An 18,358-nucleotide genomic window follows, 5' to 3' on the forward strand; every position below is an offset into this window, starting at 1 on the left:
TGCTACAGCTACGACTACTACTGCTACAGCTACGACTACTACTGCTGCTACTATTACTGCTTCTTCTACTACTACTACTACTACTACTACCATAACTACTACTACTATTAATACAACTGCTACTACTACTACTACTACTCCTCGTACTACTACTACTCCTCCTCCTCCTACTACTACTCCTCCTACTACTATTACTACTACTACTACTACTACTACGTCTACTATTACTACTTCTACTACTACTACTACTACTACTACTACTACTACTTCTACTACTACTACTACTACTACTACTACTACTGCTGCTACTACTAATACATGTATTGCTTCTACTACCACTTCTTCTACTACTTATACTACTACTACCACTACTACTACTACTACTACTACTACTACTACTACTACTATGCTACCACTACTACTACTACTACTACTACTACTGCAATTACTACTCTCCCTCATTCCCACTCTTTTTTTTATTTCCCTAACTCACAATTTTCTATTTTTCAGGCATAATTATATTCACCTGTATCATAACCCAATGAGAATGTTCCAGTTCCACATATTGACTTAATCCCATCGAAGCATGCTGATCCAGACTCACAGGTTGTACATTCACTGGGGCAATACTACAAAAAAGGTAGGGGAGAAAACACACAAATATAAGTATTATTTCTAACCTCTCAATACTAATGTTCAGGAATAAAACTTTGGGGGGTTTTATTGATTGATTGATTCAAACAGTGTATTACAGAATACAGTACAATATATGCATATGAATATTCCAATGCATAAATGAAATATAGACTACACGAAACAATAAACCAAAATCTAAACAATACTTAAATCAGACAAGAAGAGAAACAGTATATGTAAATGTGGGGGTCATTTAAAAAGTTAAAAACTTATAACATCATCCCAATTTTGTCAATAAAAGTTTGAGTTTTGCAGAGAAAGACTAGGGGGGAAATGTAATTAAGGTAATTAGTCTAAGGAATTTCACAGGACAATGCGGAGAAAATTAAAATGAGTCATATTTCATGTAATGAAATACAAAAGAAATAGTGAGTGAATGATGTCATCATTACCCTCATTTGCATACAACCAGGATGTCAGGATGTGCATTAAAGTGATTGGTTAACATTGGTTTGACTTTTAAAAAATCTGAGCTAGAAGGTCACACTTGTCACCTGTGTCTGTGATATGTTACAAAAATGAAGCCCAGAAAAAATTGCGTTCAAAAATAATTATTTAGTGCTTCAAATATTGAAATATAAAGTGACCGAAAACACCATCTTAATTTCATCCCATACACTTACGTGTACTATTTAGGCGTCTATAAGACGCCTATTTACAAAATCGGGGTTTGCCTTGTAGTTTTAGCTTTTCATTCTCAATAATGGTTGTTTTCAGGGTTTATTAGTTCTAATACATGCACTTGTACACATGTTTCATCTTGGTTTGAGAATTTTTTTAATCAGCTGCTCACAAAGTTAAACAATAATAATAATAATAATAATAGCGGTATATCTACCCAGGGTAGTCGCTTCAGTTCCGAAAACTGTTCTCCCAGCGGGCCCTGCTATTATTACCCCGGCTTAAACAATACCTTTAAACTGTTTTTTTTACTAAACAAAACTTTAAAAATGTCCAACTTTCTCATTTACATCTGATTTTGATGAAATTTTCAGCATTAGACTCATATGATTTGTCTCTATTGAGTCAAATCAATATTTTTCTTGGGTGGACTTGACCTTTAACAAACAAACTAATTTGTGCCCCTATGTCATCACTGTTAAATAAAATGTACTCACCGTTGTATTACATGTTGCATATCTATAAGTTGGACAATGGGTTGCATAGCCGTCTTCACAGAGCTGTCAAAATAAAAAATATATATATATTTTTATAGGTAAATGTGATTGCGATTGCCTTCTGTTTTTTTCACAATATACATTGAGTAAAAAATAATTGCTAACATTCTATATTGGCTATTGAAATATGTATTAAACACATCTTCTGTCTTTGAAATCTAGAATACAGTTTTGGTGTTTTTAATCAGATTATTCTGCTACAGTTTCCCATTAGACGTACAAAAATTATCAAGAAAAATGTGAAACTCATACTAAACGAGACCAAGGGATAATCAATAGTCATACACATTTCTTAAAATTCTGAATAGATGAATGATTTATGATTGATCTAATAGAGTTACAATTAATCAAATTAATCTAAAGAGAAATTCCAGTAGTTGCAGTAAACACTGATTTCATGAGAAAGTCTGTAAAACCAGGCTTAATTGTCAGTATATCATCGAGGATCTAGATCTGGTACAGTTACATAAACTGAACTTTGTGAAATCTTGAAATCTACGCTGAAAAATTTTCAGACTGAACTTCCCCAACACAGATAAGCGCACGTGGGACTGTGTATAATTATTGCTTTCAGCGTCGGGCCCGACGCTCTACCCGAATCCTGTGCTTATTTGCTGATTTCTCAGCAATTACACAATTTCTTCCAGAATCCTTTGGCACATGCGTTTTATTTATACAAACAGACACTTTGGTGGTCATTTCATTGGATTCTGTACGAACTCATTTTGATATCGTTACCAAAACTAGAATTTACCTTTAATCTAAACTAAGGAGAACAAGCAATGCCAGCATTTAGAATGCATTATATCAGTTCACTTTGATTTGTAACGACGATATACAGTGGTGCTCAAAAGATAGTGAACCCCACCTGAATATGAACATATTTCAAGTGTTCTGCCATGTCATATTTATTTCATTGTGAAGATAGGTGATAAAACATAATGTTCATTAGAGTTTGTTTCTCTGGGCATGCAGAACATTGTAGAGTTACTGTCTGCATTCAACACCCGGCTTGAATTATTTTATGGTGGGGTTCACTCACTTCCGAGCACAACTGTATACTCGAGTGTGCATCATAATTCTTGACAAATCTGTGTTCTCCTGTGTCCAAAAAGGCTCTTGCATTTATAACGAAAGACACTGGTGAATTTCCATAGTTACAATTGATTGGATCTATCACAATCCTTTGTGAACCTCACCCATCCTACAGGACATGTAGTGCACTCTGAAGCATGACCGAAGGAATGTTCAGTGGGAGATCGATCGCAATCATCAGAAGGAGGATCACACCGACCACAAGGACGCTGGAGACCGTCTCCTATACAATAATTGGTCGTCTCACATCGCTCACATTGAGATAAATCTACAAGCATGAAAAACAACAGTAATAATTATAATACCTTGAATTATATAGCACTTTTTGCCTGAGGATATTAAGTGCTATTATTTACCCCCGGCTTTAGCTCCAGATACCAATTTTTCAACGGCACTCAGTGCATTCATAGAATTCATCCTGCAATAAGGTACCCATTCACCTCACCTGGGTCGAGTGCAGCAAAGTGGGGATAAATTTCTTTCTGAAGGAAAATAGGCCTAGGATGCGAACCCATGTATTGCTTAGGTTACCCTACCAAAGAACAGATATCTCATGATATTTTGTTACATGGTCTTTAAAAGGTCCTGGTTTATTACATTCTTTAGTTCTTCAGTGATTTTATTCATCAATTTAAAGTAAATATAACATGCATATATCTTCAAGAAACCCCCCATCTCAAACTTCATTTTTGTAGCAGATCCTACGGTGACACTGCATTTGCTCCTGTGAAATTTTCGCCTGTCTTAATATCTAGACTAAGAACTAAGATGCATTGCAAAAAGTCCTTCTCCTACAGTGCCCCCATTCTTTGAAATTCCCTCCCCAGTACTCTCCGATCACAAAATAATCCTGGACTTTTCAAATCCCAACTTAAAACATTTCTCTTTAATGAAGCATTCAATTGGATCATTCCTTATACTTACGCCATATGTAATTGATATTGATGCTGTGCTATTGTAAGTAATTTATTATATTGTATAATTATATTTCTGAAAAGCGCATTGAGAGTCCTAACAAGTCTGAAATGCACTATATAAGAACTTCGTTATTATTATCATTATCTCAGAGGGCATAGGGTTAGAATTAGGATTGCAACACTTTTTGGTTTAGAATTATGCAAAGATAAGGATCAGGGTTTATTTAGTTAAGGATGTTAAGTTTTATGTTTGCCTTAACGTGCCCATTTTCAATCAGAGCAACTGAAGCCAGAGAAAATTTCATGGAACCGATCCTACTAACTCTCATCTAAAAGTAGCCATACTCACGTCTAAACCTTCTTTCCGGAGTACAGCCAAGCAGCTCTAGTCTGAGAGCAATCTCATCATTCCACGACTGAGGATATATTCTGATATAACGAGCATAGACCTCATCAAAGATGTTCCTTTTCACTGTGTCCTGGTCAGAGTTCCCTGTAAAAGTCTGGAGGAGATAGATGTTAATTATTCAATAAAATAATCTTTGTTACATATATCTTGTAGTATGGTTCTAGGCTTCTGACTGGTTAGAGTTGCAGTCATGGAATGCACTACTGACTACCAGGTGATATAGCAAAAACTATTGACTTGATATAATTATAGTACCTGCATCTACAATAGGTGTGACAGTCACTATGACAAATGCTGCATGTAGCAAGTAGATCTAGTCAGACGAGTTATAGCTAGTTTAGCTAGTTGTTGGTACCTCTTGTGAGTGCATCTAAATCTAAGCATAGTCAAAAAAAGTTATAGCCATTCTTCAAATGAGATTTTTCAGACTTTTATTACATTCAATGCCATAATCAAGTCCAAAATTGACCATTCGATGTTGTGTCAGCACAGCACCAACAGCACCATACATGAAATGAATCAGGTCCTGGGGCAAACCTGTCTATACAGTGCATCCCACAAAAAACGAAACCGAGATTTATCGATGATTTATCATAACTTAATCACAAATACAATAGACAAATGACCTACCATTGTAAAGCTTAGAATCTCCTCTTTCATCTGAAATTACTAAGATTATTTCTCATTCACGCATGAGTGAGCAAAAACAATTTGAAGAGGGGATACCAAAATGTCATTTGGCGGGCTGTATCTGGGTTTCATAAAGAAAACCACATTTTTAGAAAGTTCAATATCTGCTCTTTAATTTGATACCTCAATTACAGAAAATGGTCAAGAAATAACAAAGTTCTGGTTATTTGAAATAAGGCTTGAATTTCAATAATTTCATAAAATTAAGAGATTCTACAGGCTAGCGTTCAAACTCACTCGACACTCCGTTTTTTGACGATCAGCCATGCATTAAGTCTTTTGTTAACCATGCGAAAGTTTCTGTGGGAAACCGGTGAAAACACGTTTATTTAATGAAATTATGGAAATACAAGCATTGTTTCGAGGGAACATAACTTTTTTACTTCCTGACCATTTTTGTGATTAAGGTATCAAATAAAAGAGCAGATATTGAACTTTTTAGGCATGTGATTTTTTTTTTTTTATTCAGATACCCCCGCCAAATGAGTTTTTGGTATCCTTTCTTCAAATTGTTTTTGCTCACTCATGCGTGAATGGGGAATAATCTAAGTAATATCAGATGAAAGAGGAGATTCTAAGCTTTACATTGGTAGGTCATTTGTCTATTGTATTTGTGATTAAGTTATGATAAATCATCGCTTCATCTCTGTTTAGTGAGCTATAAATTATATGATTTGGCTAATCTTTGTAATCTTAGATCAATTATGAAGCTAAGGAAGGTAATCTTAATCGTATATCCAACACAAACACCATAATCAGCACATACCTTGACATCCCCCTATGTATCAACAGACAAACCAAGGAAAAGATGAAAAGTAAGAGAGGGGACACATAATAACCCTGCTAGACCTCCACAATTAATAACCGGCGGCCAAACGTTGTTTGTAAGTTATGAATGACTACACACGACTGGAGATCCTTCCTTGTGCTGATTGATATATCACTATGCCTTTTCACCTAAGAACATGTTCCAGTTGTGTGGAAAGTCATGCATATCCTTACATACATCTTCATAAAATACCATCCAGGACTGAATGTCTATCTCTAAGACTTTTGATAACATACCTTTGCAAAAAAAAAAAAAAAAAAAAAAAACATACCTTTGCACTGAGGAATAAAAGAGGGGACATACAATAACCCTGCTAGACCCCCACAATTACCGCCCGGCCCGACTGGCACTCTCTAAACCTTTTAATATCATACCTTTGTACTGCCATCCTCCATGATGTAAGACCAGCTGGAGGTATCGTTGCTAACGGCAACCTCAAATGTCTCCACCCAGTATTCTAAGTCATTGCTTCCTTGGGTTAATATGCCTGAGAAGATTGTTATTTCTTCCATATCAATCTGAATCCATTGATTTGTATCTGATGATGCAGGTACCCAACCTAAGGAATGAATAATAAAGCATATTTTGTTGCGCGGCTGGCAGAAGGGCGTTAATGCGCACGAGCCCTGGAAAGTACCCTTTTACAACACGTGATTATGTCATTGTAGGCAATTACAGCTATACTACATGTAAATGAAAGAACTATCAAAACTATGTCACACAGCACTGAAAATCAAAAATCAATTTTTCTGTAAAAAAATCGCGCTAACGCCCTTCTGCCAGCCATGCGACGATTTATTACCAGTGGTGTAATGAAGAAAGTAATGATATTACTTGCATGCGTGGATTTATGTGGGGGGCGTCTTGGTCTAGTGGTTAAGACTCATCTTTCAATCTGAAGGACATGGGTTCGATTCCAAGCCATGGCGGTTTTCCTTCAGCAAGGAATTTACCCACATTGTGCTGCACTCAACCCAGGTGAGGTAAATGGGTACTGGCAGGAAGTAATTCCTGAAAAAGCTGTGAGCACTAGAATCGGTAGACTAGCTTAGCCGGGGTAATACAGGAGCGCCTTGAGCACCTAGCAAGGAGTATAAGGGTGCTATACAAATCCTATATTATATATTCATTAATTTATTTGGTTTTAAAGTTGTGCCTTGCTTTATCAGGATTAAACCACTCATCGACAGGTAAACTTTCATGATTGTGGAAAAAGGTTTTATCGATATCACCCCTATGACATCATCTTTCTGCAGCTACTGTATCAATTCTAAACACCACCATCACCACCACAAACAATCATTAGAGTATCACCTGATAAAAGGGGTATACATGTACCATGACTTGGACTTGAACCTTGCATTATCAGGATAAAATCTATTATCGTCATTATCATCATAACCGTCCAATGCCCAGCAATCTTCAACATCACCATCCTCACCACCAAACAATCGCAATTACCTGATCAAAATGGTATATCAGGATTTGATCATCACTTGAGCCTCATCCAATCTGGATGGTAATAATGATCATTAGGCCCTACAAGCTATTCACTATACCAATCACCAACATAACTGTCATTTACATCACTATCATTAACATCACCACAAACTCCGCTAAAATCAATGTTACACTGAACCTTAATGGTGACATACCTGATCCAGCTGGGATATCAGAATCTGGTTTGAGGTCGAGCCTTGCCCTGTCAGGATCGTATTTGTTATTGGTGTTGCTCGAAGAGGAGAGCTGAGCTTCTTGAATCACACCGTTGGCCATACCTCGGGCGTCCCGACAATCTAGGAGACAGAAAAATATTGAAACATTTACACAGGGAGAATGGGTGGGTGTTTCATAAGGCTGTTCATAAGTGACTAATGACTTGATGCACAACTGGGGACACCTTCTTATTCCTGGGTAGCCATCCTAGCCCCAGAAAAAACCCAACATGGAGGATAGAAGAGAGGGAAGAGGATCAGTGATAAATCCCTGAAAGCACTTTCAATAAAGTTGTTCATAAGTTAAGCATGACTTTAAGAAAGGACTGGTATTTGTTCTTGAGCTTTACCATCTGACCAAGCATCACAGCCACATCTTTCCCACAGAAATCCTGCACGTTTTAATCCCTTAACATCACTGTTTCATCATAGACAAGACTATTGGGAATGTGGAAAACTGCTGTAAAAGATGCTGTGTCTTTATGAGAGTTAACTTCACCAACATTTACAGTTTTGCCTCAGATCAACAGATCAATATTGCCCTCATCCTTAGCTCGAGCGATATGAGACAAATTAAAACAACAATCAGATACTTCTCCCTCAAGTCTTGTCAATATGACTTACCACATTCAATTAGGTAATACTTGGAAACCCCTAGGAAGTCACCAGTATAGGTAGATATTTTCAGCTATTTAACACTCATGATGCCTTACCATATTCAAAGAGGTAATACTTGGGCACCCTTAGGAAGAGACCACCTGTGGTTTCATTGGTGTAGATGATAGTTTCTATCGGTGCTCCTAATACATCATAGAGGCAGGTCTCACTGATAGTCAGGTTGACATTAGCAACGTCCCCTCGGACAGGGACACCACCATCTACTACTGCGACGATCATCTCAACTTGGTAGAAAGAGGAGTTCCCAATGCGTCTAGGAAGAGGAAAAAATACATTCATTAGGGTAAATGCACTATGAATATGCATGCAACAATATAAGTTTATTGTACATGGATCAAGATGTAGAAGGATCTTGATGGATCGAGGCACATCAAGTAATATTACATGCATTTTGCATTTGATTATATAATTTTGGAGAAATATTGAATAGAGAAGTACTTTTCAAATAAGACATGTAGACATGTAGAACACTCAAGCATCTAAATTTCAAATTATCTATGTCTTTCCCTTTATTGTCAAAGTATCAGATATAATTATAAGCTATTAAGATGACAATACAAGAATAAAAGTAGGTCACAGAATACAAATAAATGGAGTGCCTCTGGCAGTCTCGTCTGCATTACGGTACTCAACATAGCAATGCTGACTTTGAAATAAGTACGATGAATGGTTATTTACAAAAAGCCATTCACAAGATAATGAAATTTTTAGTTTATTGACCTTAAATGACCTTTGACATTGATCATGTGACCTGAAACTCGCTGTTAGGAAAGCATCTCGCATAGCTATGCAGGCAAGAGAAAAAAAATGGTACCTTCTGCTTTGTCAGGCGCTCTATGAGAATTAGAACATGTTATGTTGTGCAGGGCCCACTGGAAGAACAGCTGATAGCTGAAGTGGCTTTCCAGGGAAATACAAGTTATCATTATTATTATCACTGGGTCACGCTCGACTCTATACTCACTCTTCTGATAGTGTATTGGAGAGATATGTAAGTTCCGCATTAATCCCAGAGTCTTGATCGGTGGCATTAACGACAGCTAACTCAGCGTTGTTCAGGACAGGGAGAGGGAAGAACTCAAAGCTGTCATTGCCATTGAAGATTGGACAGTTATCATTGATATCATCGACATAGATCTGAAAGAAAGAAGATTTGCATACAACAAAGGATTGAAAGTACATTTGTGTGTCATTCATAAATTAGCACATTCATGATTCATTGAAATTATTATTTTTGTTTGTAAATGACTATACAGTTTTGTTGATTATGTAATATGTGACTTTCAGGGTTTGACTTCTTCGCCAGACTTGATTGATGGCTAGTCTGCTGTGCAAACCCTTCACTCGAGTTCAGAGTCTGAATGAGCAACCTAATCATGTCTTGTGTACTGAAGGCCCTCTCACTCATGCCATCGAGTTTTGTGCTAGTCTTTGCGTGGAGACACACTTGTTGATCAAAGTTTCAATCAGGGTCTGTGCCTGCAGATAAGTTCATGGCCAGGATGAATTCTAGCTTACCCCCCCCCCCCATCCCCGGCTGTGAGATGGGTCTACATGACCCAGTCTCTATTCCACTACAAGCAGATTACAGTGAATTCTGCCCCTCCCTATCCCTGGCTGTTCGATGGGGGTCCAAATAACCCAGCTCCATTCAACTATAAGTGGATTAGAGTGGATTCTGTCCCACGTACCTAGCTTTGAGATGGCACCAAATAACCCAGGTGGGTATTTTATGGAGCTTTTCGAAAGTTACCACCACCTTTAAGAATGACTGGTGATCCCATCTGGCGGTAAATGATACACAGTAGATTTCCAATGGTGCTGATGTATTTCCAAAGAAAGGATCACCAGCCAATGTAAAGTCGCTCATAACTAACAAATAGCTTTATGAAACACACACCTCCTCTATTAGATTCAATACACTTAATAATCCTCACTGAGTTTCAGCATCCACCCTCTTCATGTTCCACATTCACTCTCACTGGCTATGGGGTTGAATGAAGCATAGTGAAATCGATATCATGATAGACTGGGAGATCATTTGCGTAAGCGATTCCAATCCATACCCTACATGTAGATATTCAACATTTTTCTTAAGTTGTGCTTATTTTGTCTACAACTGGTGAACGTATGATTTTAAGTAAACTAAAATCTTTGTGAAACACCTCTCCCCAGCTGAAAGCTTACCTGAACGGCTATTTCTCCTGATCGAGGCGGAGATGAGTTATTATCTTCCACGCTGATGATGAGGAGGTAATCGTAGGCGACCTCGTAGTCGACTTCATTCTCAATGGTGAGGAGAACCTGATCGGTGTAGATGTCGTACTCCTGGATGCCAGCTTCATCAGGCTCAGGAACTAGGTGAGAATAAATATGGATTTTATTCAACTTTGTGAAAAGATGTATTTGAGTGGGCTCTCAATGATGTCACCATGAGCTTTGTAACTATTATTTTTCTAAAGACATCTCTACTCCAATATCATGATCACCATCATCACAGTCACCCTTATTCCCATGATCATCGAGAGCATTATCTCCTTCATCACTATCACCATCATTATCATCATCACTATCATCATCATCACCATCATCACCACCATCACCACCATCATCATCATCACACTCATCACCATCAACATCACCCTCATCAATATCATTACCATCATTATCACAACCATAATCAAAATCTTTAATGTCACAATCATTGCAATTATCGCCATCATCATCAACATTACCATCAATATTTCTATCGCAATCAACATCACCACTACCACCATTATGGACACTATAAGCATCATCATAATAATTGCATCCACAGAAATCATTGTGATCTATTTGGATCATAATCGTTATGATCCAAATGATTCAAATGAAAAAAAGGAGTCCTGGGCCCCGTCTTACAAAGAGTAACGATTGATCTGATCAACCTCATGTATATGGAAATCCATCAACGTCATATTTTTTTCTTCAGAAAATTAGCACAACATCCTTTGTAAACAAAGAGGAACACGCTGAATTGTCAATAAAACTATGAATGTATGAATATACATCATATGTAGAAAATATTTTTAACAACCAAGCGTTCTAGATGTTTACGTTGCTGGCTTTCCATAGTTGTGGTCGATTGGATCAATCGCAACTCTTTGTAAGACAGGGCCCTGATCACGTGGTGCAAATTTTTCGTCTCGATGTCAGGTGTGTCTCCCTCACTTTTCTTTTTTTTTAAATCAAGACATGTTTAGCATTCTTATATTTAAACATTGAGAAACTACATGATTTGAAAAACTATATTACTCTTACACCTATACCCCACCTCACAAATACACATGGGCTATTTTTTTAATCTTAACTCCTGGAAAAAAAAGGAGTAGTTGATAGGCCTGCAAGAGGTTGATAATAAAAATGTGACATTGAAAATAATAGTATGATCGTGTTTTCCAACAATTCTTACTTTCGCTGATGTGGTTTACGGTACACCATGTGAAGTGTTATAGAAACAGTGGATAGAAGAAGAGAAGAAATGGATAGGCGAGAAAGTGGAGATTTGAGAGTAGAGTATTCTTTCTTGAAAGTAGTCCTGAAAAGGACTGTAAACCAGGAAAGATTCACACTCCTGAAGACGGACAGTCAACCTGCCCGAAACGTCGAGTCTCTCTACTACTCATCATCTCTACTCGCCGACTCAAGCCAGCATCTCCTCATTAGCTCTACTACTCAAGCTGTTCTCAACTCATCAATCTTTCCTGGTTTACAGTCCTTTTCAGGACTACTTTCAAGAAAGAATACTCTACTTTCTCGCCTATCCATTTCTTCTCTTCTTCTATCCACTGTTTCTATAACACTTCACAAGGTGTACCGTAAACCACATCAGCCATTGTACATACCACCATGCAAACCTTCAAACAAATTCTTACTTTGTACAGGTGTGAATGCACAGGTGACAAAGGATGTTCCATTAATGGTGTAGGTAGGGGTAGGTTCCACCGTGGAGGGGATGATCCCAGCATTAATATTCTCTGTTGTGTAGTTCTTAATCGTGAAATGCCTCGCCTCATTACCTGCAGTTCAAATGAATACATGACTCAATTTAATATCCGCATCCTGCAAAATTCACCAGTGGGGGGGGGGGTGTTTCACAAAGATTTCAGTATGGATTCAGTCACACTTAAATGCCGACGCGTACACCAAATGCAACGCTCCATCTTGTTGATCAATACGCAGTAGTGCGCATCCTCTTGGCATGATCTGACCAATGCGGTTATGCTTTTTATACTGTGCGCAACTAGTTATTTAAGTGCGACTCTGAGTAATACTTAAATCTTTGTGAAACACCCCCAAGATAGTTCTCAGTAATAGCCAAAATAGTAAATTGGTCTTCAAAAAGCCCAAAATGAATAATTAGCTTATCTGAAGTAGTATTTCTCCTTTATGCTGTACAAAATTCCAAATAGTAAAGTTGATTAGAAGACAAGATACAAGCCTTTGCTTGACACAAGTTTTTTGTGGACTGCTTGGAAGTTTCTATAAAATTGCAGTGTGCACATCTCATGCTTGAGTGAACATAATCTTCAAACATTGTTTCTCCGTATTTTCTGAAGCTCTCACTTCGAGTCCTCTGCATTCAATCAAGTATTTCAGTTGGTAATTGTTGATCAATTTCGACAATTTATATATCATTTCAAAGCTACGGCTGTGCGTTTTCAAAATAAATTAAAATCTTAAAATTCATTTTGGGCGACTTATTGTTGGTCTGGATTGGCTGGTCACATTTAGACCTAGGGCCCAATGCAACTGAAAAAAAATCAAGAGCAAGTCCTGAATACCTGCATATGATTGGCTCAAAATCATGTCACAACTTATTTTTAGAGTTGAGTTTGATTGCATACTTTTCAATGCACAGGGTCCCATTTCACACGAAAGATCAAAACGGAAATATTATAGTGCGAACCAGGGAAGTAGAGAAAAAGTCGGCTCCCGAAAAAGTCAACAATGTTGTTAACTCTTTGTGCGCTGGACCATGAACCCATCTGTACTGAATTATTTTCAGGGAGGGAAACAATGCATTGTTTGTTGAGTGTGAAATGTGAAGTTCGCACGGCACCGAGTGTGCATTGGTGCGAAGTACGCGTGGAAAGGGTTAATACCCAATTTAATGTAATTATCCAAAAGATCACTATTAATATGAGTATATTTAGTGGCAGTTTGTCCCATGAAAACAATATAAATATCTCACCACTGACAATGGAAACATTATAATTTGGACCAGTAGAGAAATAGTCGGCTACCGAGAGAGTCTGGACGATGCCGTCTACACTCAAACCTTCGTTGATATGAACGGAATGATCGATGATTCTCTCATCCTCTTCCATGACATTAAAACGCTTGAGCTCTAAGAAGAAATCTGATTTGCACATCTGCCTTTCGGTGTGGAAGATATCAAACCTATAGGCATCGCCAACCTATGGATAATAAAACAATATATAGATAAAAATATATATACATATGAAATAAGAACAGATGATAAAGTAGTCTGAAGCACATATCCACCTTTCAGTGTGAAAGATATCAAATCTATAGCCATCGACAACCTATGGATAAATAAATAAATTAATAAATTATATTATATATATATATATATATATATATATATGTGTAAATAAATAAATTAATAAATTATATTATATATATATATATATATATATATATATATATATATGTATATACATCACCAACTTCTGGATATTCAAAAGAAGTAATATGAACGAAGATGATACCGATGTATGCAAGGAAAGGCATAAACGTACAGAAACTTTAAAATGCCATCAACTTAATGAGATGGCGATAAATTTTATCTTTCCATGTTGACTTATTTGCAACAGGGGGTGTAAACTGATTTACTACAGCTAGAAATGATCCAACACTTGTAAAATTACAACATATATTTTTGGCTGAATGCATAATTTTTGCAATTCATTTGCAATAAATTTGAAATCGATTACAAATATTTGCCGGCAATATTCTCCCTGTTTAGTCAAAGCTATGAAATATTTCTTACCACAAGATCAAGTGTCACAGCCTCTGCAGGAACACTCCCGGTAATAACACATTCTCCATCTACAATACTGCCCTCTTCTGGTGTGATTGTACCACCTCCTAAATTAAAAAACAAACAACCTTTCTGTTATGTTTACATTAATCAAATACAATTTAGATGCAAAAAACCTTTTCTCGTTCATGATCATACTCTATTCAAGGTAAGATGGGAGACTAGTCCTACTTGAGTAAGATTCACATCGTTTGATACTGGTTATAACCTCTTTTTCTGACTGAAAAATGTGTAAAAATAAAGATGCACAGTGTACTCCAGTAGGAGCTAAAATGCACACTATAAGGATGTACAGTTGACTCAAGGAGTTATTTGAACTCAATAAATATTAATGTTCACTCTACAAGAAGTTATAATGCACTCTATAGCAGTCAGTTGGCAAGCCCCTGTGTTAATGAGCAAGATTTATCCAAGTCCTCTCGTGGCTGAATTCATGTCCCTGCAAAATCTCGTGAATTGTGAGACTTTCTTTCTCAAAGAATTTAACCACTTTCTCCTTGAGTAATATTGATTATTTTGTACCATGGGCAAGAGTAAATGATACTCTTTTATATTGGTCATTTCTTTTGAATGAAATATTTTGATAAATAAGTGAAATTTTTAACCTGAAAAGATGCATCACACAGAATTTTCTTCCTCTGTTTTCACTTGCAAATTGTGCAACATTTTGTGTTGTAGGCACCAACATTATTTATATCATCAGAAAGCTCAAACTCTATACTTTCTTACAATGTCACTCTTGATATGTGGCATCTTTTAGATGGGTCAGCAGCCAGCTTTTTCCATCAAGATGCAAGACAAGATTTCTGAAATTTCTGAGTAACATAAAATCCAGAGTTCTGATTGGCTGAATAATGTTTTCAACACAACAGGCGCGAGTAATTTGAAGAGATTACCACATGGTGAGTGTGACCTTGCAGAGGCCCAGTGAGGGGAACATTGGAATTTGCGTGGGTATGTGGTCTCTATGACCAATCAGAGCGCAGTATTCTTGTTTTTTAGCTGCTAAATGTACTTGGCCTATGAAAAGCTTGCTGCTGACCCATCTAAAATACATCTTCTTATAAAAATTATATGATATTAAAGCTTAGATATTCAGCTTTATCATGATTAAAAAATCATTTGTGCTCAAACAGAAATTAAGTGTGAAAACAACAACTTTTGTTGCATGAAAAAATTATTTTGTTTCATGTTTTAGATCAAAAGTTTTTCCTATATTACAACATCCTTTTAAAAATCCAAACACATGACCTGAAAGAATGATTCTCCTTCTTTACAAAGATACCAAAAACATGAAATTTGGTCAATATTTAGAGCAGCAATGGCCGAATAAAAAGAGGTGTTTTGGTTCGCACTAAGCTCATTAACTATGCAAAAACCCTCTAGTCATGAATATCACTTGGATAAAAGAAGCTACTTTTTCAGGGCTTGCCAACTGACTGATAGGCATTACAGTCCACTCCAGAGTGTTATAATGCACTCTATAAGTATTACAGCTCACTCAAAAAGGGGTTAAAATGCACTGTATGGGTGTACAGGAATTCATTCTGAGAGGAGTGTGATTAGGAAGTAGAAGAGCTCTTTTGCTTTTAAAGAGTAGTAGGGCAATCCCTCAAACAATCAAACTTCATTCATGAAACCCAATTTTTCTCCATTCTTACTTCTTTCCATGAACTTACTACTTATCCTGCTTAATCCAAGATAATTTAAGAGCATTAAGACCTTGTTGTATGCGACAGCAACTTACAAGAAAATTGTGTTTAACCCTCAAAATACCCTCTAATTTTGCATTTAAGACAGAAGGGTAATTGAAGCCAAAGTATACGCATACTGCACACAGTTTGTGGAATAGCGTGCCCAACATGCGTAAAGATCGCTTCTCGGAGGACCATTGTGTCCTCAGATATGCTTAAACTAGTTTGATAATGAGGCAAAGCAGTGACTCTTGAAAACAACATCGCAAGGTGGTTTTCCAAACACGTTTGGAAGGTTTGGAAGATCGATTCCATGACCGCTTTGAGCATTCCAATTACGCGTTAAACTGTCTACTTTCCACTAAACTACGTGTAGTTGTAGGACTTTAATGAGAATGGGGTCTCCATCACTTTCTTAACTCTTAATGTGACATTCACTGTAACCAGCGAGTGCCACTTTTTTCAAAGATTCTATATTTAAATGTTTTATTTACCAAAAAAAGAAAATCACTCATGAGACAATAATGTTAAACCTCTTGACCATAAGCTGAACTGAACAATGGAATCACTCATGCATGCAATGCACTCCTCAAAATGCAATAGGCATAACAATAGCCGTGTGACCATTGCCCAAAAATGTGTTCGTGGCAGTCCAGTGGATGCACAGATATGTGTTCATGGCACGTTAAGGGTTAATGTCACTTCCTCAGCAGATGAACTACACTGCCTTGGACTTTTTCTTTACTCTGGCTGAACATTAGGCTCTGGTGTTTAGTAGTGAAAGTCAAATCAAGGTTTTTTTTTGTTTACAAAACATCCTTAAATTGAAAGTCAGTGGGGCATTGGCTCTCATAGGGAATGGATAATCATTTGCTGACCCCAGACTTAGTGAAATGCATTGGAAATACCTGTTACAGTACATCTCTGCAGGAAAGCAAACTCGGTAGACTAAGCCTAATAAACCTCAGGTAACAGTCAGGCCACAGAAAGTGGTATATTGACTTAACCGGATTGTATTTTCCAAGGAGGCGCGATAGCTCAGTCGGTAGAGCGGGGGACTCGTATTCCGGTGACCCGGGTTCGATTCCCACTTGGTGCGCTGGTGCCCTTTGGTAAGGCATTAATCCTCAGTACCAGGTCCTTCGGAGAGGACCTTAAGCCGTCGGTCCTCTGGTTGCTTGCTTACAAGCATTCATGCTTTCTTAGCAATCATGTAAAAAATCACCACCAATACCAATGGCATTACATAACGTCTGCCAGTAATAAATCTAACCATGGTTTGTCCATATGTGATTGATATCCGAATGGTGTCACATTAACAATGACAGCTGACGGACCACTGACTCTAAAACTTGATGGCAGAGTAGGAAGAGGCAACTTACCATCAGCATTTGCTAAACTAACTTTCTTGCATTTAGTGACTGATTGGTATTCTCTCTGAGATTGTAGAACAAGTATCTTATTGACGTAAACAAAAATCTCTTCGCCTCCTCCCACCGTAATCTCCTCACTGCCATTAAAATGTATCCCGGTTCGGACTGCACTTGTAAATCTGAAAGGAGAGGGCAGAATAAATATTATAACTTTCATTTTAAAACAGGTATTACTCTTAACCCTAACTAGGCCGGGCTTTTTTGGCTGTTCTGTGGCCGGGGGGGGGGGGGGTTGATTCAACCCCCGCCTGAGATCTCGGCCGCCGAATATTGAGATTTTATTTTATATGAATTAATTATGCTCATTTATGCATAAATCATACTTTTTGCTAAAATTCACCAAAATTTCCTAGAATGCTAATTTTTGGCAAAAATATTCTTTGTAGCATTCTTAACAATCGCAATTGAAAAAAAAATCGATTTGGAAATCAATTTCTAATGTATTTTATTGTTTTATGAATTTCTTATGTATTTTCTTTGTTTTTCAACCTTTTGTTTTTCTTAGTTTTTTTCACCAGATTTATTGCACAACCTTTTTGAAGCATAATTATGCTAAAATCAATTGATTTCAGCAGTTTAAAGCAAAAATAATCATATCTTTATGAATAAGATGAGAAAACTCAATTTGCATTGACTTTGTACACAAAATCACGTTTTGGAACAATTTTTGGTCTGACATGCACTTATGAAATGTTGCGTAATTTCGGAACCGCGTACCCAGGCGTCACAAATTTGGTCTCAAAAGATGCGCGAGACTTGAAAGTATAAACTCTGTGAGTGGCGCGGTAAAAAAAATGTGCACCGCGAAATGATCGCAGAAAATGTTGAGGGGGGGTTGATTCAACCCCCCCCCCCCCCGGTCAGTTTAGGGTTAAGATTATTGACAATACAACAAAACTAAGTATCCATTTATGTGTT

General features: G+C 37.2%; 1 protein-coding gene across 1 annotated transcript in view; it reads right to left on the reverse strand.

Annotated features, from left to right (window-relative positions):
• LOC129263455 (uncharacterized) overlaps nt 1–18,358 on the reverse strand; it is a 125,185-nt gene that overhangs the window by 34,275 nt on the left and 72,552 nt on the right. The window contains exons 38-50 of the mRNA XM_064100693.1: nt 17,390–17,559; nt 14,263–14,360; nt 13,441–13,666; nt 12,122–12,265; nt 10,395–10,564; nt 9,172–9,344; nt 8,243–8,460; nt 7,470–7,610; nt 6,189–6,373; nt 4,236–4,389; nt 3,074–3,237; nt 1,815–1,877; nt 527–629 (exon numbers count right to left, since the gene is read on the reverse strand). Of these exons, the coding sequence (XP_063956763.1) occupies nt 527–629; nt 1,815–1,877; nt 3,074–3,237; nt 4,236–4,389; nt 6,189–6,373; nt 7,470–7,610; nt 8,243–8,460; nt 9,172–9,344; nt 10,395–10,564; nt 12,122–12,265; nt 13,441–13,666; nt 14,263–14,360; nt 17,390–17,559 (2,009 nt within the window). The remainder of the gene's footprint in view (nt 1–526; nt 630–1,814; nt 1,878–3,073; nt 3,238–4,235; nt 4,390–6,188; nt 6,374–7,469; nt 7,611–8,242; nt 8,461–9,171; nt 9,345–10,394; nt 10,565–12,121; nt 12,266–13,440; nt 13,667–14,262; nt 14,361–17,389; nt 17,560–18,358) is intronic.

Source organism: Lytechinus pictus, chromosome 6, assembly GCF_037042905.1.
Source record: "Lytechinus pictus isolate F3 Inbred chromosome 6, Lp3.0, whole genome shotgun sequence".
Lineage (NCBI taxonomy): Eukaryota > Metazoa > Echinodermata > Echinoidea > Temnopleuroida > Toxopneustidae > Lytechinus > Lytechinus pictus.